Source organism: Monodelphis domestica, chromosome 8, assembly GCF_027887165.1.
Source record: "Monodelphis domestica isolate mMonDom1 chromosome 8, mMonDom1.pri, whole genome shotgun sequence".
Classification (NCBI taxonomy): domain Eukaryota; kingdom Metazoa; phylum Chordata; class Mammalia; order Didelphimorphia; family Didelphidae; genus Monodelphis; species Monodelphis domestica.
The window spans coordinates 57,555,401-57,575,277 of record NC_077234.1 but is presented as its reverse complement, the minus strand read 5'-3'; the positions used below and the strand labels follow the sequence as shown (position 1 = coordinate 57,575,277).

Genomic DNA, 19,877 nt, shown 5'->3' with positions numbered 1-19,877 from the left:
AGAAGTAATCCCAGTGTGACCATCATCTTCAACACTGCCTCTGCTATCTAGCATTGACAGAGACCCCATAAGTAAGTATAAACGATATTTCTCCATAGAGAGCTTTGCGGGGAACGTTCCTTTCTCTCCCCCAGCCACTATGCCTACTGGTGACCGAAGAAAATAGGAACAGACTGAGGGCTGGCCATGCAAACAAGCGTGATAGAATGTAAAGAAGAGAAAGGAATAATAGCTAGTATTTATACAGCACTGAAAAGTTTTAAATGTTTTCTCTCTCGGGATCCTCACTACCACTTTCCATAGTGGTACTCTCTCCTCTTCACAGATAAGGAAACGGAGGCTTATATTTATTAAGCACCTAGGATGGGTCAGGCACTGGGCTTATCGCTTTACAAATATGATCTCGTTTGATACCTAAAGCAGCCCTGGAAGATAGGGGCTATAAAGACCCTCATTTTACAAATGAGAAAAGTGAGGCAGAAGTGTGACTTGCCCAGGAGGTTACACAGCTAGAAAGTGTTGGAGGAGCTGCCGCTAGGAATCCTTGCGCGGCTCAGTTACCCCTACTATGCCACAGGATGTATTCTGGTCCCCAGCCCGTGGCCGTGCACCAATGCGCGTGGCCGCACAGACAAGGCAAGTTGTCTGGGAATGTCTGACAGCTTTTATGGCTGATTTATGGCCCTGGGGGCTCAGATGAGCTAGACTTGAACACAACTTATGCGCTCACGATCCTAACTGCCGGTGGCCGAACCAGAGCCAACGTTTTTTATGGGGAAGAGAATCCCAATTTCACGTTTTGCCAGATAAGCCATAGAAGGCGCGCGCGCGCGGACGCTCTACAAAGAAAGGAGAGGAGCAAGGTGTGGCGCATCCTGCCGACGTCACGCAGAGCTCGCCAACCCCAGACAGCTGAGTAGCGCCGGCGGGGGCAGGGAGGCAAGAGGGACGTCGGCGTCTTCGACGGCGTAAGAGACGTCGGCGGCGGGCTCGGTAGCTAACGGCCGGCCGGCTCTTCCCCGCAGCCGCCTCTGGAGGGAGCTGCAGCCTCTCCCGAGGAGGCTCGGCCCCGCCGCCATAGCTCCCCGCCGCGCTCGCCCCAAGCCTCTCCCCCGCCGGCCGGCCGGGCCCGCCCGTGCCGCCATGGCCGACGTGGAGGACGGAGAGGAGCCCGGCGCGCCGGCCTCACACTCTGGCGGCTCGGGCTCCAAGGCCTCCGGCGACAAGATGTTCTCCCTTAAGAAGTGGAACGCGGTGGCCATGTGGAGCTGGGACGTGGAGTGCGACACGTGCGCCATCTGCCGGGTCCAGGTGATGGGTAAGCGCTGCCAAGCGAGCCCGGGGCTGCCGCGCGGCCTCCGAGGCCCGCACAGGGTGCCGGCCCCCCACGTCACGCACACATATACGCGGCGCCCTCCCTCTTCCTGCGTCTTTGCGGGGCATTTCCGAGTGAGAAACGCGCACGCAAGCACACGCGAATGACCTCGGGCCGCGTGATCCCGGAGTTCCCTCCCCAGCGCCTCGAAGGGCCCTGTTCTACGGGGAAAGACCCCCCGGAACGGCCGTGGGGGGAGACGGGGTGAACCAAGGGCAACCCTCGGGGAGTGGGATGTGGAAGGCAATACCTGGGCGTGACCTCGGCCCAACCTTTTTTTATGAGGGTCACGGAGCCAGCCTTTACCCCGTGTAGGCCGACCTACACGCATCCTCCTCTACCGGGATGCATGCAGCCCAGGATCATGGCCAGCCAAAGACCCCCTCTCCATCCGCTCAGCCCTGCTGACTGTAGTGTGACCCCCAACAAAGTATTCACAGACAAGGACTTGGTGACACCATGAAAGACTTTGAGGCCATATAGTATGAGAACTTTCCTTTAGTAGACAATCAGAGAATCCAAAATTTTCCTGGGAGTTCAACAAAGTAGAGACTGAGGTTCATTGTTTCTGACCTAAATAAATTTGTTATTTTTTCTATTATGTCATAATATTTTTTTCATATTTATTTTGTTATCCCAATTAGTTCTGTGGTACTTAATGTGTTGGTAGGTACCTTTTTCAGGACAAATTATACTAGTAAAGTCTAGGTTTATTGGTTCTGCTGGAAATTGGGGGGGGTTGAAATATGAATTATGGTTAACCATACTTAGAATAAAAGAATAAAACCTAATTTATATGATTAATAAGCAGTTTATTAGAGTTCATATATACAGGTGCATCTTAGTTTGTCTGTTAGAATTTAGAAGTAGAAAGGGAAAGATGATTTAATTCCACTTTTTATTGATCAGAAAACTGAGATCCAGGCAGATCAAGTTAGTTGCTCTCAAACCTCCTTGTAAGAATACTGCTTAAATACAAATTACGATAAAAAATGGGGCAGTTGATTGTTTTCTTGTCGTCTTAATTTTTTCTTTTAAGGTAAAGGACAATTCTTGTTAAGAAACTTTCAGGCCCAGGGAGGTGGATTGAGATAGACAGTCCTGGATTCAAATCTCACCTCAGACACTTCCTGACTGCCTGATCTTGAGCAAATCACTTAACCCCCATTGCCTAGCTCTAATCTCTCTTTTGCCTTAGAACCAATACACAATATTGGTTCTAAAAGGGTTCAAATTTCAGAAGAAGAAATAAACTTTCCATAGTTAGGAAACTAAAATAATTTTAAAGTTGAGAGGAAGCAAATTTTAAACAAAATTGCCTAATCCTTAAGGGGTACAATTTTTAAGCTTATCTAATTATCTTCTCTTCAATATCCTATATCTTTTTTATTCTTTAATTTTTAGGATAAAATACACTTAAATTTTTTTTAGTTTGTAGAATTCCATTAGAACTTAATGTTGATCCCATTACTTTGAATGTTAGGAATATAGTTCAATTTTCCTTTTTGAATGAGGAATATAATCCAAATTTTAAATTTAGGTGCTGTTTTAAGTACAAAGGAAAAAGCCTCAATTTATCTTATTTGCAAGTCTTTGATCTTCCTTACATAGAGCTATAAAAGAACTCTGTGAATGAACAAAAAGGTTGATTTTTAAAATGAACATTTCATTATGTAGGTTAAAAGTTTATTTTCATCTATAGCTAATATATGTATATTTATTTATTAAAATAACAGACCACACTAAAAATTTCATCCCCAAAGTTACCTTTTGTTTTAAAAAAAATTTCCAACTTCCATTTTTATTTTGAAGAGTTAATGTTTAAAAAGTCATTTTCTTTTTTTACCAAGTTAATTACTTTAGACAGTAATAGAAATACAGAAAGCTATAGTGATAAATGATATTATAAACCATATAAGTATATACAAGAATTCGAATGGCTGTAATTCTGTTATCTTAGTTATAACATTTATTTCACAATTGCCATGTTAATGATAGAGATTTAGAGCAGTTACATTTTTTTATTCTAGAAGTATTCTGGAATGCATAGTACTTACATACTTATATTTTGTTTATGGAGTGCTAAGTATTGAGAGGTTCATTTCTTAAACCAATTCTGTTCTAAATGATTAATTAATCTTCATTACTCCAGACCAAGTATAAAGAAGTACATAATTATTCTATTTAAATGTATGCATGAGCATCAGGAAACCCTGAACTGGTATTATGGTTAAAAAAAAAAATAGGATTTTATACATTTGTCAAATATTAGATATCATTCAAAGTTTTGATATTAAATCTAAACCAAGTCTTTAGGAGCAAAGTCCAGGTGATTGTGGCTTTAATGAAGAAAGTTTTTGTTCAAGTTCAATATTGAATAAAATGTGCACTGAGTTAATTTATTCCAGTCCTCAATAATTTCTTGTGGTATCACCTTGCTCAGAGATCTGTCTGTTTCTCCTTATTGGTTTCCACTTAACTCCCTTTTTCTGCTAATTATGAAGGTTACGCAGTTACAAAGGAGGTAGCTGTCTTTGCTAGTGCCTTACAAGGATGAACCAGCAGAGGAGGGCTCCCAAGGTTCTTTTTAGGATTTCTGTACAAAGTGATGATGTATGGGGAGCCTCAGCTGAGTTTAGTAGAGGTAGTGTACTACACACACAGTCAAGGGGATGAGAAAGGTAATAAGAACTATCAAAGTGGATCTGGTAGGTGCCTCGGACTATGGAGTTTTAGATGTTGCCTAGGAAAGGATGACATTGAGTCAGAACAGCTGGAACAGCAGTTCTGTGACCCAACATGTGCCCATCACTTTACCTCCTTATTCTTAGTTTCATCATGCAGATTTGAAAGTGGGCTAGGCAGGAAGAAACAAGTTAATTTGTTTCATTTCTGTTGAATTTAATGACTTCTTGTCTACCTATAATAGGTCAAATGATTTAAATTTACTTTTCTCTCCAAAGGCACAGTAAATGGCCTTATTTAGCTCTGTGCATGTATCTTTTAAGGGGGAGAGATTTGGGGAGTGTCATTACTCTTTACAGAACAATTATTAAAAGCATTGAAAAGAAATAAGAATATGAATTATAGTATATTTGTTTTTATAGAAGAAATGTTTTCCACTTTCAGCATTAAAAGATCTTCTCTGCTACTTTTGTCTTCCTTTTAGCTTATTAGGTATCTCATCTTATTTTGGGGTAGTAAAATTTTCGTTTTAGATGAAGTTCAGTGGAGAAATCAAAGGGTCCATTTTTGCTACAATAAGTGTAGTCTCACTTTGTTTTAAATTTTAAATGGTAGTACATACATATCTCTTTCTTTTTAATGGGCCTTTCTAGATTTTTATTTCACAGTGGCACTTCATTCATGCATTGTAAAGGTAATCTTGGCAACAATGGGAAGGTTAGATTTGAGAAAGAAGAGACAAGATGCTGGATGACTAATGAGTAAAGTCTTTCCTAATCTAACTTTTCCTAATTGTACCTTTCAAGACTTCCATACTCCAAGGTCCAGCCATATTGACCTACTTTCTGTTCCATGAATTCAACATTTCATCTCATTTCTATTGCTTCACAGAGGTTATCTCAGTCTCATCCCACCTCTGCTTTTAGTGCTTTTCCCCTCTATCCCTTGGAATCCTTAGCTTCCCTCATGGCTCAAGAGCCAATTTTTATGGCAAGTGAGAAGAGAGAGTATTTGAGCCCTTCTTTTCTGACAAAGCTTCCTGACAGATGTGATGCAGTAGTGTGCAGAACCAGGACCAGGACCAGGAGCCCCATGAGGAGCAACCCTCTAGTCAGGGGAGATCAGTAGGAGTTTTGTTGGGAACTGTTAAGAGAGTGGGTTGGTGAGAGAACTAATCCACCTCCTCTTACACAGCCTGACACTGATGCCCAGAAAGGTTAAAGGTCAAAGGTAATGTTGCTGTAGTTCAAGGACAGCCAGAATGGGAGCTCAGTTTTTCTGACAAGTCAATCCAGTGTGTTTTCCTCTTGGTGACTTGTCATTAATCTTTCTAACAAAGGAAGCCAATTGACTTAGTGAATAGAGAGGTAGACCTGAAGTCAGGAAGATCTGAGTTCAAATGCAGCCCCAGAAACTTACTATGTGACCCTGGGCAAGATAGCAAACCCTATCTGCCTCAGTTTCCCCATCTATAAAATGGGAATAATAACAATAATAGGTATGAGGGGGGAAATGGGATAATCTTTGTAAAGCTCTTTTCAATCCTGTAATCACTATATAAATTGTAGCAATATTATTATTAGCAGCCATTTACTCAAAGGAACCTAATGTCATCATCGTAGTGTGTGGGTACTTCATAGCCTATTCTATATAATATGGTATCCCTGAAGAGTTATGCATAAATTTTAATTTGATAAGTTGAAATCATCTTAAATGAGCTAGGGGAGCTGCAGTGAATCTTTTTTCATAGTGAATAATCATCCTTCAGTTTATTTTTAAGTTTGAATCTTTATACCCGTCAGACTCTCTTTAAATGAATCATACCAGGAAATCTCCCACAACCAGTAAGCCAGTTTATTTCCATAGTACTCAAATTATGCTTAAAACCTCCCTCTCTTTAGTTTCCTGTTTATGATGTTTTCTACTCTGAAGGATAACTGTGGTATTCATTCATAGTTCAGTAAATAATTAAATTTCAAATAGAAAAGCCATGAAAGGATCACAATATGGCAATAGTTTAGTGGAAAGAGTGTTAGATTTGGAGTCAGAAGATTATCTTGGATTTCCATGGACCTGAGTAATGAAGGAATTGGACTCAAAAGACCACTAAGATCCATTTCAGTCCCTACAGCTCTGCTGCTAAATCTAGTAAGGAGATTTTTTTTTTAAAGAAAGAAAAATCTTTTTGAATATCCTGAATGAAATAGTAATGAAGACTAGCAACATTGAAATAAGTATTTTAAGTATGTTCTGAATCACCATATGGGAAAAACTAGAAGTGACTAAGAATAGCTACTTAGTAAGGGGACACTCCTACACCAAAGAATGAATAACTAGCAAGTGTGCTTGTTTGAAAAATCAGAAGGTTTTGGAGAAGTGAACAGATTGTCGATGTTTTTTTTTTTTAACCCTTACCTTCTGTCTATACTGTGTTTTGGCTCCAAGGCAGAAGAGTGGCAAGGGCTAGGCAATGGGGTCAAGTGACTTACCCAGGGTCACACAGCTGGGAAGTGTCTGAGGCCAGATTTGAACCTAGGACCTCCTGTCTCTAGGGCTAGCTGTCAATCCAATGAGCTACCCAGCTGCCCCCAATGGTTTTTTTTTTTTTAAAGGATTATGTTTCAGAAATAAATTACTCCTTATGTTGGTGTTTGTGGATGTGCTGTCATATCTCATTGTTCATATAGATGTTATTTAGTATGGAATATATTGGACAGGCTTTCCCCATGGGTTATCTATCCAGTCAAGGTTATCTTTTAAATTTGAGTTTGTAAAGGCGTGTGTGGGTTTTGGGTGAGGGGGAAGTTAGTACACTTTCTGGAACGGTTCCTGGTTGTAACTAATACATATTATGCTTGTACTTTAAATATTCACCTTAAAATGTTTAAATCCAAATGAAAAATTGGGCATTAATGTTTTAACTTCATTATTAAGCTGTAGGGCTTTTATTTGGCTTTGAAGTATAAGGGTTTTTAAATTTTCATTCTGAGCATCAGATTGAGAATTCCTATTTGTTTACTTTTAGATGCCTGTCTTAGATGTCAAGCTGAAAACAAACAAGAAGATTGTGTTGGTATGTTGTAATTTTGTTCTTAGTTTTTCAACTGAAGGCTTTTTTTTCTCAGTGGGAATGTTTGCAATTAAGATGAAATTTACCAATATACAACAGTAAAGCAATGATCTGTTATTGATGTAATATTGCAAAACTATTCAAAAGTACTTAACATAATTTGCAACTGTCTTGTTACAGTTATAAAAAGTTAATGTATGAGAAGTGGAAATTGTTGACACTTGGTATTGTTGACCTCTGATCCAGAATAGAGGAGCCAGAACCCCTGACTCAGAATAAATAAACTAGAGGAGTTAGGACTCCTGACTCAAACCAGAGGAGTCAGGGTCTAATTAAGGCAGATCTCTAACTCAGTATAAATAATCCAGAGGAGTCAAAGTCTCCAAATTGCCTCTTTAATTGGACAGGGCCCAGTCATGACACTAAATGACAGGTACTATTGTACCAGAGTGCCTAACCACCCCTGTCCCGTCCCCCACTTACAACATAGAGATTTTTAAACTAAAAACTAAAGAGGAGAGAGAGAAGCACAAAGGAGGGTAAATGACACCATGGGATTAAGTACAAAATGATTGAAACAACATGATTGGTTAGAAGTTTGATGATTAGGAGCTAGCAGTGAGCCCCCTCTTTCCCACAGAAATTGATAAAAGCTCATTGTTTGGAGTTCAGGTGCAAGATAATGGTCCAAACTTTGACAGCAAACCAGACAACCTTATAGGATAGTTTTGGTGGCTAAAGAAAACTTTTCCACAAAATCTTTGCGGTTAGCAAAATTCTTTGAGGCAGGAGAGCTGGATTTTTTTTTACTTAACCCATTATAGATCACCTGAATTTTGAACTACGTTCAGAAACAAAGAATCTTGACTTAAGCAATGGTAGGAAGCAGGCAAGAGGAAAAACATTGATCCTTGAAGATTCAGGCCCGTGATTGATCAGTGTAGGTATTCTTCTTAAAACAGGAATTCTGCTAGGTAGGAGAGTAGCAGTATTAAAATTCATTTTCATAGCATAAATAGAAACTAGCTATGTCTTCTACCAAGAAAGTTGCAAAAAAAGAAAATTATCAAAACATTTAACTTTGTTAGACTTTTAACTAATTTTTAATTAGATTTTTTAAAGAATATTTTATAGTTTTATTATTTGATCACATTTTGTTTTAGTAGTATTTGTGCATATGTGACTCATTTGATCTTAGCCTAAAAGAGATAAAACTAGATATTCTTTATGGAATAACTCTTAAATATGAGCAATGAAATAATGCTAGTATAAGCATCTTAACTGAAATACTTAAGCATTTTTAAACATTTTCTCTACCTTAGTTTTGAAAATGCTCTTTTAGTGCATTTATTATGCAAAAATATTTTAAAATGCAAAAGGTTGGCTTTTCTACAAATCACTTCTAAATGGTATCCTTAACTCTAAAAGCCATGATTTTTCTATTCTTTCTCAGTCCCCCACATTTCATTTCTGGGAGTCTTTCCTTTTTACCTTTGTTTAACTGCATGCTGGCACAGTCCAGAAACACCTATCTTTTTTTCAGCTTTTTCTCCTATCTTATACACTCTGTGCCCCTACCATACTTAATTTACTTTGCTGCTTGAAGAACTGCTTTCCTACCAATATACTTTTGGCATGTTGCTTCTTATTCCCATTATGATATTTATTCAACTTTTAGTTAATGTTTATTGAATGAATGCCCTTCATATCCCCTATGTTTAGTATTCCTATTGTCCTTTAAATTGCAGCTCCAATGATGGCTCCTCCAGAAAATCTTCCCTGATTATCTCCATCCTCTTCAACTTTCCCTCTTTATCCTTTATATTACTGTAATGAAAAGAGGAACCATACTAAAATATACTTCCCCCTAAACAAAAATACATAAATAAGCAAGCTGATACTGAAAACATCCTGGGAACTTAGGATCTGGCAACATACTTTGTGTGTTGTAGATGTTTACTACATTTTTATTGAATTAATAAATGCCATTTTCACACACTGAATGAGATTTTGGATGACTGGCATAGCCCATCACTATTGGAAAGTGCATCCTCTACTAGTGGTAGGTCACCAAGATCATCCTTCAGTTATTAGACACAACACCAAAAAAGGAAAGGATTAAAATAATTTTAGGAGTCATGTAGAAACTTCTAGCAGATTATAATCTAAAACATCTCCAAAACTCAAAAGGCATAAGAAAAGAGCCTGAGAATAGTCAGGAAAACTAATGCTTTAACAAAGTTGCTCTTTCGCTAAGAGATCAAAGCTCCAATCTTGACAATTATATATTGATTTTAAAACTATATTTAAATAAATTTTCTTGGGGGGAAAAAATCAGTTCATCCTTTTTCAATAGGGCCAGCTCTTAAAGTGTTTTTCAACACACATTGAGAAACCCCATTTTATAAGATGTTTTTTATAATTATGATTCCTAAAAGCTGAAAAATTTGTAAGCAATATAATTAAAATTAAGCATTAGCAGATACAATATTACTATATATTAAGTAAAATTATAAGAACTCCCAGTACATAGGCCATATCATTTTTAAAGCATTACTTGCCTATGCATATTTAGCATATTTTGGACACCAGTAATCTAACTATGGCATTAGACATTTGTGCCTAGATTTAGACACAAATTTGTTTGTTTTAGATTATTATCTATCTGCATGGATAGATGATAATCTACTGGAGGTTTCCACATGACTCCTAATATCATTTTAATCCTTTCCTTTTTTCTTAACATTTTGAGAGAAATTTTAAATTTCTTATTTCCTTTTCAAATCATAGTAAATCATTTCAAGTCATATGCAGTATCAGTGGCTAGATAATGTGGCTTTGATTTTGAGTTCGGTAATTCATGTTGAAATATGTTTTAAGTATATTTTTGTTTTTCTTTCAGTGGTCTGGGGAGAGTGCAACCATTCCTTCCATAATTGCTGCATGTCCCTGTGGGTGAAACAGAACAATCGCTGCCCATTGTGCCAACAGGACTGGGTTGTCCAGAGAATAGGCAAATGAAAGTCCAGGGCTTCGTTGAGTGCTGGGGTCTGAGGACCTGAGTGTAAGAGATAGAGCACTCCAAAGATGGCATCACTTCACTTGTCTTTGCTTGGTTAAAAGAATGAGTTGGACACTTGCTGAATTTAGGGTGCAAAATTTGGTCTCCTTTCTTTTTAGAACTTCTCTACATGTAACAGTGCGTTAACAGATGACATTGTTTTCTCTTTCTTTGGTGTGAATTGTAGATACTGCTTAGAAATGCCATATTAGAGAGAATAGCTTCAATGTGAATAACTTTCCTAATCTTATTAAAGTCTTAGATAAAAGGAAATAAGGAGAGTGAATGCCATTCAGACAGGAGAACTTTTGCATGTTTGTAGTTAATCATTAAAAGTTATTACCATGAATAAAAGAGTATTTAAATCTAATCCATGTATAGGGATGGTTAGGTACTAATGGTACCTCCCCTCCACCCCCACCCCACAAAATAAATAATTTATGCATCATTCTTTTCAGTTAGCTAGGATTTGGACTTTCTTTAAAAAAAAAAAAAGACAAATTTTATGGCTAACTATCTGTAACCAGGGCAAGCAAAAATCAGAATTCTCTTTCTCTGAGAAACTGAATTTTAATTGTCTTATTAAGCTGTATATTGATTCTTTAGTGAAAACTATACCCAGAATTTTATAAAGTCATTGAGTTATGAGCACATAAGTATTTCTAGATCAGACTTTTATTCTTACCATATTATATTGCTTTATTGGTCATTTATATTGAATGAATAACATAAGAAAAAAGTGTTTTATTTACTTCTTAGACCTTAGATGAGAACATTACGATCTCATAACACACTTGTTTGATAAATGATTAAGGATTCTATTAAATTGTTTAATTTGAGCTGTGAGATAATAAATATTAAAATAATCTGATTTCTGTCTTGTGAATGTCTTCTTTTAGAAAAATTTGCATATGATAATTATTTTATTTGAGATTAAAATTTTGACATCTCTTATTCGAATGTTTATTAGCATTAAAGTAGGTACTGCTGATAGCTTAACCAAATCTGTTTACATTTGGAGAAGATGTTTTTTGGAACTGGATAGTCAGCCTGGAGAAAATTGGAATGTAAAGCATTTGTTTCAGAGCAGAGAATTCTCCAAATGGAAGTTACTAACTTGCCTCTGAATACCAAAATGTAAACTATTTGTGAGTGATTGAAAAAAAATGTAAAGAGAAATATTTATCTCAACAAATTCAAAGAAGAAAACAACTATTTACTTTCCTGTTTTTAGAAATTAGTAGTCCTAAGCTTTATTTCAACAGTCTAAAAAAGATTAGAAAACTAAAGAATTTGAGTAATCTAATAAAAATTTTTAAAATTAACTACTCTGGGTTTTTTTTTTTTAATATGCTGACTTTATTTTATCAATCAAGAGTTTATCAGGTTTCTCTGTAAACAGGCTGCCATAGTGGAAAGTTGCTTTTCATGATACATCACAGTATGGTAGAAATGGTTTGAATTAAAGGCAGAGAACCTGTGTTGGTGTCATGGCCCAGCTATTACCTATATTCTTTTGAGACCCCAAACAAGGTTTTTAATCTCTTTGCAAAGTGAGGAATATGATCTGGATGAACCTTGTAGCGGTCCTCTCCAGCTCCAAATGCAGCAAGTCTGTCCTTTGGAAATAATTAATAGGTGAGTGTTTTTAACCTCTGCACACATAAACTTCTTGGAGCATTTTCAGATTTTCTAAAGGGTTGAGTGTCCTTAAAATGAGACCTAAGTGGTTGGCATTGCAATGAGGAGAGAGAATAGTAAGAATTTTAAGTTACTTTAGTCAAAGGGGTGACAGTATGTAGATGTATCGTGGAGGAGGATGATAATTGGCTGACCGCTGCTATGGCAATCCCATAGCAAAAGATAATACAGTCCAACCACCTAACAATGCACTATTTATATATGAGCATCTGAGGGTAGAGGAGGAGGAGAGAGTCAGACAAAGCAAGACTGAGCATACCCATCCTGAGCTGATACTAACCAATCTACATAGTCATCTGAAAATAAAGTGCACAGTGTGAGAGTTAATGTGAGAGGCTCACACAAAAAGTAAGCAACGAATATGTTGTCACCCATCTCACCAAAGAAAGGCTAAATAATGTTAAATTTTATTATACATATGTTGAAATTTTATTTTGAGTCAATTCATAATGGGCAACTAATTTTTTAAAAATTAATTCTTTTTCATCATATAGCTGTGGTCTATAACTTAAGTGTGTGTATCCATATAACACATTTTTCTAACAAAGATTGGTTTTACATTAATTACTGTTAGTGTCTTCATAAAGGAATTCTCATTTAAAAGTCACTATTCTGACATAACTCACAAAACCAGTGAGCAAGCTAGTGTCTCTTGTTTAAATTAAGCACTTTGAATTGCTTAACTCTAGGTTTTAATTCCCTAGAGCACACCAAATGAATAATTTGTTCAAAACTGCTCCAAAGCACTTAAATGTATTTTATCATTTGAGTGCTTGGGAAAAACTAGATTTTTTTTTAATTGTGCAAATAACTACCATTGACTTGAAAATTTAGGCCATTCTGCTAAGTATATAGTCATTTCATAAGTATTTATTTGAAAAAGAGTTCTTAGAACTGAAAAATGTGAAGCTCCAGGTTCATGTATTATCAGGACCCTAATATACCAGTTATATAACTGAGAAAATGGGTTCAGATGTATTGTTCTACTAGTTCAAAGGATGTACAATTGTAAGAAAGTGAAATATGTAAGAAATATTGAAGTGCTTTTGATATATTATTCAAAGTTTTTTGGGGTGTTTCATAATCATTAAAAAATTATGTTCTGTACCCTCTGAAATGAAAGGTTTTTGCAAATCTTTATGTAAAGGTTTAACCTTTATGTTTGTCAAATTTGGAAAATTAAAATGAATGTAAAATTAAATTAAAATTTTAATCCCTTTGTCATTTCATATGCAAGTGATGCAGTAATGACTGATGTAATACTTTAAAGTAACAGGGTTGTTTTTTTTCATTAATCTGTCATTCTCACTACCTCATCCTTTTAAGCAAATTCAAAACAGTAAATCCTTCAATACATTCTTATAGTCTAGCAAAAAAAAAAAATTCTCCATGAGCCATACCTAAAAATGAATATCTCTTTGCATTTTATAAGTTCATTATATAAAGAGATGTGTGTCTTTGTCATTGTTTTGGACTTTGGGTAGATCATTGCATTGTTCAGAGTTTTAAATCTTTCAAAGTTGCCTTTCCCTGTAATGTTATCGTAGAAATTATTGTTGTTCTGGTGACTCTGCTTTCCATCAGTTCATAAAGGTCTTCCCAGTGGCCCCTGAAATTAGCCATTTCATCGTTGCTTGTGGTACAGTGGTGTTCCATTACATTCCTAGACCAAAATGTGTTCGGCTATTTCCCAAAAGGAGGATAGTCCCTTAGTTTCCCATTTTTTCCTCCCATCAAGAGAGCTGCTATGGATCTTTTTGTACAAAGATCTTCTTCCCCTTTGATTTCTCTGGGGTAGGGTATAAACCTAGTCACAGGACAGGACAGCTGGGTCAGAGGGTATGCACAGTTTGAGAACATTCTGGGCATTCTTCCAAATTGTTTTCCACAATGGCTAGACTGATTCACAGCTTCACCACTTGTGCTCTAGTATTCTTGCTTCCCATAGTCCCGCCAACATTTGTCATTTTTCTTTTTGTCATCTTTTGCTGGTGTCATAGTATGAGGTAAAACCTCAAGGTTGCTTTTAATCTGTATTTCCCTAGTTCTTAGTGGTTGAAAGCATTTTCTGACATAATTGCTGATAACTTAGATGTCTTCTTTTGAAGACTTCCTTGAAAATCTTTTCATACATATCTCACTTGGTCTTCCTAACAGTGCAAGGAAGTAGACATTATTATTTTATAGAGAGAAAATAAAGGCTCAAAAGTTAAATGATTTGCTCATGGTCACCCAGCTACCATCAGAGGTAAAATTTAAACTCGGTTCTCTCTTGACTGTCTGGCACAGTACTCTTCTTCATGATGGAGGCATCTAGGTGTAGTGGAAAGGATATTGAGTTTCTTCTCAAAAGACCAGGGTTTGAATTCTAGCAGTATGGCCTCGGGCAAGTCTCTTAAATTCTCTGGACCAGGTTCTTCGATCATTTTTGGCTATTCCAAATATGTTTATTTTTTGATTGTCACTACATTTATGCAAAAAATTATCTTACTAGAAGAATAATTCCTGGGCACTATCAGTATTTGAAATCATTTTAGTTTCCCATCATTTTGTGGAATCACTTCATTAGAGATGAGATTTTTAAATTTAATTTTTATTAATAGAATTCATTTGCTAGTATTGCAGTCCCTATCTACCCTCCCTGCATCATATTTATGCATTATCCAGGAAACAAATATGTATATATATATATATAGATGTCTTTTTTGTTTCCATTTTTCAGTTCATTCTCTCTAGGTGACTTTATTCTTCAGGGATTAAATCTATAGGTGTTCATTATCCCATGTTGTTAGTTGCAAGTTTGTTTGTTTGTTTTATTAGCCCACTTTTTGTTTCTTATGGCACAGTAGTGTTCCATCACAATCATGTGCTACAACTTGGGGGAATTCCTGGTATGGAAACTCCTGAGACTGATCAGCATCTCCTCATTTGGGGGGCTGGGGGGGGTTAGTATTTTTTTACTAACAAACTTAAAAGTTAACTTGTATTTGGCTGTGTACATCTAATCAAAATTTTTACCTTACCTAGAATATACATACCTTCTAAAATGTAAAATTTTGGTTGTTTTTTAAAATGCTATTTGATAGGGTTTATTATAAATTGAGTTTATCTACATCTTAATATTTTACCAGGAGCTATAAGCCCAGATGCATAATATAGAAATAGATGGTAAGTTCATATTTGTTTTATAAGAAAAAATTATATCTTTTTATAAGGTGTCATATTTTTTAATATGTAAGATATTTTAGATAGCTTTAGAATAGTTCATTGAAAGTGAGAATTTTTAAAATTGGCTTTTAAAAAATTTAGAGCAAGAAAGGTAGAAATACTATATTTACTCTTTTCATATAAAAATATAATTGTAACTCTAAGGGTACCTGTTTTTAGAAGATAAATTATGCCTTGGACAAAACTGACTTTAGTCAAGAGATAATGGTATGTATCTCGAAGCTACAGATAGCTGAAGTGGTCAGCTGGGTGGCGCAGTGGATAGAATGGTGAACCTGAAGCCAGGAAGATCTGGATTCACATCCAGCCACAGACACTAGCTGTGGGACCCTTAAAGGGTCACTTAACCTTTTTTGGCCTCAGTTTCCTCATCTATAAAATGGAGGTAATAGCCCCTACCTCCGGGATTGTAAGATAAAAATGAGATATTTGTAAAATGCTTTGGAAAAAAAAACAAACCTTAAAGAACTAAAGAGGTGCTAGCTAGCTAAGTCAATATATTCATATACTAACTGCTGTTAAAGTATTCTTTATAGCATCACTTCAAGCCACTAATTTTTACCTAATAAGTTCGCAGAAATAGTCTTTTAAGTTTCATTGGCCTTAGGTGTGTTTGCATGTATATGTTGGTCATGATTTTAGAGCTCAAAGAGATTTTATAGATCTTGACTCTCCTGCATTGTTTGTGCTTTTCAGTGGTTTTTCAAAGTAACTTGAGTAGAATTCATTTCTAACAGACGGATTTTTATGGACAACTGGATATTTATACACACATGGGTCAGCTCACAAGTCCCAAATTCTGCAGAAAAAAAATTAGGATTATAGATTGGGAGCTAGAAGGGACACAACTTGACATCTTATTCAGCTTCTTCATTTTAAAGCTGAAGAAACTTGGGCCAGGAATTTTTCTGGAGGACCTGACACCTGTGCTGAGCCTTGTAGGGAGCCAAAGTTTCATAGCAAAGAATTTGTATTTAACATTGGCTTGTAGTTACAAAATCCATTTTCCCCTACACCTCTCTCCTAAAAAAATAAATAAATAAAAATAAGACATGCCCTCTCTAATCATCTGGTACCTCTTCTGTTCTTCATGCCATGTCACCAAAAAGCAGCTGGGTGGCACAGTATGTAATGAACACTGGACCTGGTGTCAGGAAGACGGACGTCCAGATCTGTCCTCAGACACTTGTGATTCTTGAACAATTCATTCTACCTGTTGGCCTCAGTTTCTTCAGCTGTAACATAGGGATCATCATAGTACCTACTTCCCAAAGTGATTGTGAGGATCCATTGAGATACTATTTGTGGGGCGTTTATTAGCATGGTCCCCAGGATACACAAACACCAGATAATAGTGTTACACATTCATCCGTTCTAAGAATGAAGCCGCCTAAACTTGCCTAAAGCAGCCACTCGGAGTCTTTCTCCCTTTGTCCAGGCCCCATGCTTAGCCCTGGAGGATACAGGGAAAGACAGTTCTTCCGTTCCTTCGGATTGTTGTTCCCCACCCCTCAGCAATGGTACTGCCTCTTCTCTGATGTGCTTTTGCCTAATGTCGAACCAAAAAAAAAAAAACCTCTTGGTTCTTCTTCGCTTTCCCTTTTGACCCCAGCTCATTCTCAACATTAGATCTTCTGTTGTGATTCTTCCACTGCTGTGCTGTCTTCATTAGGCATTCTATAGTCTGAAATGATTCGGGGAAGCAGCTCCCTCATTCTGTTCCTTCATCAGCAGATTATTGCATTTATGGAGGACTTTAATGTTGGGAAGGCACATCAACATACGTCATCTCATCTGATGGGCACAACTCGGTGTGCTTATCACTTGATGGATTATCATGATGGCCTTGCTGCTTCCAGGAGCCAAGGACAGCCCGAGTGCTCCATGCAGAAAAGCTCCAGAGCCCTAGATACGGCCATTGAGCCGGCCTGAAACCACCTGGACGTGCCTCATTCGCAAGCACTTCCTCCGGCTGGTGGTTTATATCGTACTTTGCAGAAAGTGAGATTTTTAAATTGTATTTTGTCAACTCTGCCGTCTACATTGGACATTAAACATAGCCATGATTTCTTCATTTGTCTTACTGAACGTATCAAAAAACAAACCATCTTCACTAGTTGATTTCTCGGGTGGTTTCAGTCAGAAAATTTCAAATAGCTCTGCGTTCTACATTTTCAATGCAGTAAAGAATTAAGATTAAAAAAGGATGGAGAAGAGCAATAAAAAATGTTAATGGAATTGAGTTGGAAAGATGAAGGCTCTTTTCAGATCAATACTGCCAGTGCTAGACCACTTCTAGACCATTTCAAGTCTTGAATGTGCAACGTCTTGAATTTGCTACCATTTGCAAATGAAGGCAATTGCTTAACCCAATTATTCCTTTTTTGTATTTAAAGATAATTTTATTTTCTCAATTACATATAGTAATCATTTTCAACATAGATTTTCTGAAATTACCAGATCCAAATTGTCTACCTTCCCTTACTCCCTCCCTCCCTTCCTCCCCCCCCCCCCCCAGCTCAGAGAGCATAAATAATTTGATCTGGGTCATACAAGTGTTATTATGCAAGACATATTGGTCATTGTTGTAAAAGAATACTCATAGAAAACCCAAACCCCCAAATAAAACCACAAATAAATACTATGAAAGCTCTTTCTCTGGAGGTGGATAACTATGTTCTATTTTCCCAGATCATTGTATCGCTGAGAGGAGCTAAGTCTTTCACGGTTGGTCCTCCCACGATATTGCTGTTCCCGTGTACCGTGTTCTCCCGGTTCTGCTTACTTCTCTCAGCATCCGTTCATGTAGCTGATTATTTTCCATGATGACATTTTCGCTCAGGTTTCTAGTATACATTTACATTTCCTATCATGCTTGGATCTTGCCTTTTTTTTCCCTTGTGAGCCCCTTTCTTGTGTTGTTACCTAAACAGCCCAGAAATCAAAACTTCTACATGAAAGGGAGGCTAGCCCTTGGTAAAGTTTGGGATTGCGACGACCTCTTCCACCAGCTTCACATTCACACTTTGCACATGACCTCTTCAGCAACAGAATGAAAAGTGGTCACTTCTGCAATCAACTGCCAGCAATGGAATCTGACCACTTGCTGTGCCCCCAGCTTCCATTTCTTTCAGAAGTCAGGGTAATTAGAAATGGCAGGCCTTGTGAGCTAAACTCCCCAAAAGATGGCCTCCCGAGCTATCCAGAGAAGAAACCTCCCTCTCACTGAAAGGCAGGTCTTCCCAAGGTTCGAGGTCCTTTCTGCAAGTGTCCAGCATCCTAGGTGGTCCCTTTGCAAAATGAATGATCTCAAATTCCCTGGCATGGTCTGTGGTTGGTGTGTGGATTCCTTGCCTCATTTGCCATTGTAGAAATGGTCTAAGTGGTTCTGCTCTCTTTTAAATTCTTACCTTCAGTGTTTACTTTAAAATATTTTCAAATTGAACCCGCCCAACCCCCTGAAGGTCATTTGGCTAGATTCTCCGAGCTTAATGCTCTTAATCCTTATGAACAAACTTCTTCAGTCTCCTAATTATTTTTATTCTTCATTGAATGTGAAAATTGTAAATAGTTTTCCAGAGGAAGCTTTGCCAAAATTCTGTAGCAAGGACCTATTATTTCCCCATTCCATGATAGAAAATCTTGTGTTATATCCAAAAAAGCAAACCAAGATTCCCTTCCCTCTTCCCAACTGCCCAACCCCCTCAACCAATTGTGCTTTTCATAATTAACCCAAGGTCTTATTTTGGAAAATAAGGTCCCAGATAGTCTCACCTATTAAATATTTCATGGAATTTTATTAGACTTTTCCCTAACTTTGTTGGGTTTCTTTTTCTTTTTTTGGTTGTGTTTCTTTAAACAACTTTTTGAGAGTGATTCATTTTTGTTGTCAAGGCTCATTGTATAAACATCAAATTTCTTTGTGTTTTGTAACTATTTGCAAATAAGTTTCTTCTTTTTTTACACATCCTGATTACTCAGCTTTCTCATCAGCCTTACTCCTTATTCATAAATAGCATCCACTATGGTTATTTACTTTTGCTAATGATGATTAAAGCAACTTTGAAAGTTGCCTTGGAATGAAGGATGTTTATGCAATATCCTTTGGTCTTGGTGGTCAATAATTAATGATTTTTTTAACTATGAGAAACTATAAAGATTTTTTTTCATTGTGATCATGACTTCATTAATTGTCATAATGTCATTACTTCAAGTTGTAACTTTTTACATCGAAAATAGAGTCACATTCTGAATTCTTGCCTCCTATTCATCATTTAGCTTTTGTGGCAGGTCAGATTTCCTGTTGAATGAATTGTTCTCCTAGATAGCAATCGTTTCCTATTGACAGCTGAAACAATAGGTTTGGGAGTTATATACACAATATTATGACATAAGACCAAGTTGTCTTCTTTAGAGCCAGACGGGGCCTTACAGGTTATCTTGTCCAGCCCTCTCATTTTACAGATGAGAAAACCGAGGCTCCGAGAGATTTGTAACCTGGCCAGCAACAGGAATCCAAAGGTCTGGCTTCTAGCTCCAGAACTGGGGTTCCTTATGCTCTGCCATGCTGCCTTATTAGTATGGAATGTACCAATTTGATTGCTACCAATTAAAACTAATGATCTAGAAATGGGTTTTATAATGAAATGGCACCCGTGAATTTCAGCTATTTCTTTAAGAGAGTAATTTAAATTTCTCTCATTTGTGGCACTGGGTTCAAATGTAAAATCTATAAACTCGAATGAATTCCACTGAGT

At 37.1% G+C, this 19,877-nt stretch overlaps 1 protein-coding gene across 2 annotated transcripts; it reads left to right on the top strand.

Annotated features, from left to right (window-relative positions):
- Window positions 1–546: 546 nt before the first annotated feature.
- RNF7 (ring finger protein 7) lies at window positions 547–11,516 on the top strand. Of its 2 annotated transcripts, none has more exons than XM_001364833.5 (3): window positions 547–1,318; window positions 7,086–7,133; window positions 10,033–11,062. In XM_001364833.5, the coding sequence occupies exons 1-3, from the start codon at window positions 1,144–1,146 to the stop codon at window positions 10,149–10,151; spliced, it is 342 nt and encodes a 113-aa protein (XP_001364870.1). In that variant the 5' UTR covers window positions 547–1,143; the 3' UTR covers window positions 10,152–11,062. The 2 variants fall into 2 exon arrangements, with proteins under 2 accessions (XP_001364870.1, XP_007502171.1); XM_007502109.3 differs by having other exon boundaries at window positions 925–1,311; window positions 10,033–11,516.
- Window positions 11,517–19,877: the final 8,361 nt, after the last annotated feature.

What these genes read in the sequence shown, in the direction of transcription:
- RNF7 (XM_001364833.5), top strand. Translation starts at nt 1,144, where the DNA reads ATGGCCGACGTGGAGGACGGAGAGGAGCCCGGCGCGCCGGCCTCACAC. An exon ending in CTGCCGGGTCCAGGTGATGG is followed by an intron (nt 1,319 to 7,085) that starts GTAAGCGCTGCC and finishes GTTTACTTTTAG; the next exon opens with ATGCCTGTCTTAGATGTCAA. An exon ending in CAAACAAGAAGATTGTGTTG is followed by an intron (nt 7,134 to 10,032) that starts GTATGTTGTAAT and finishes TTTTTCTTTCAG; the next exon opens with TGGTCTGGGGAGAGTGCAAC.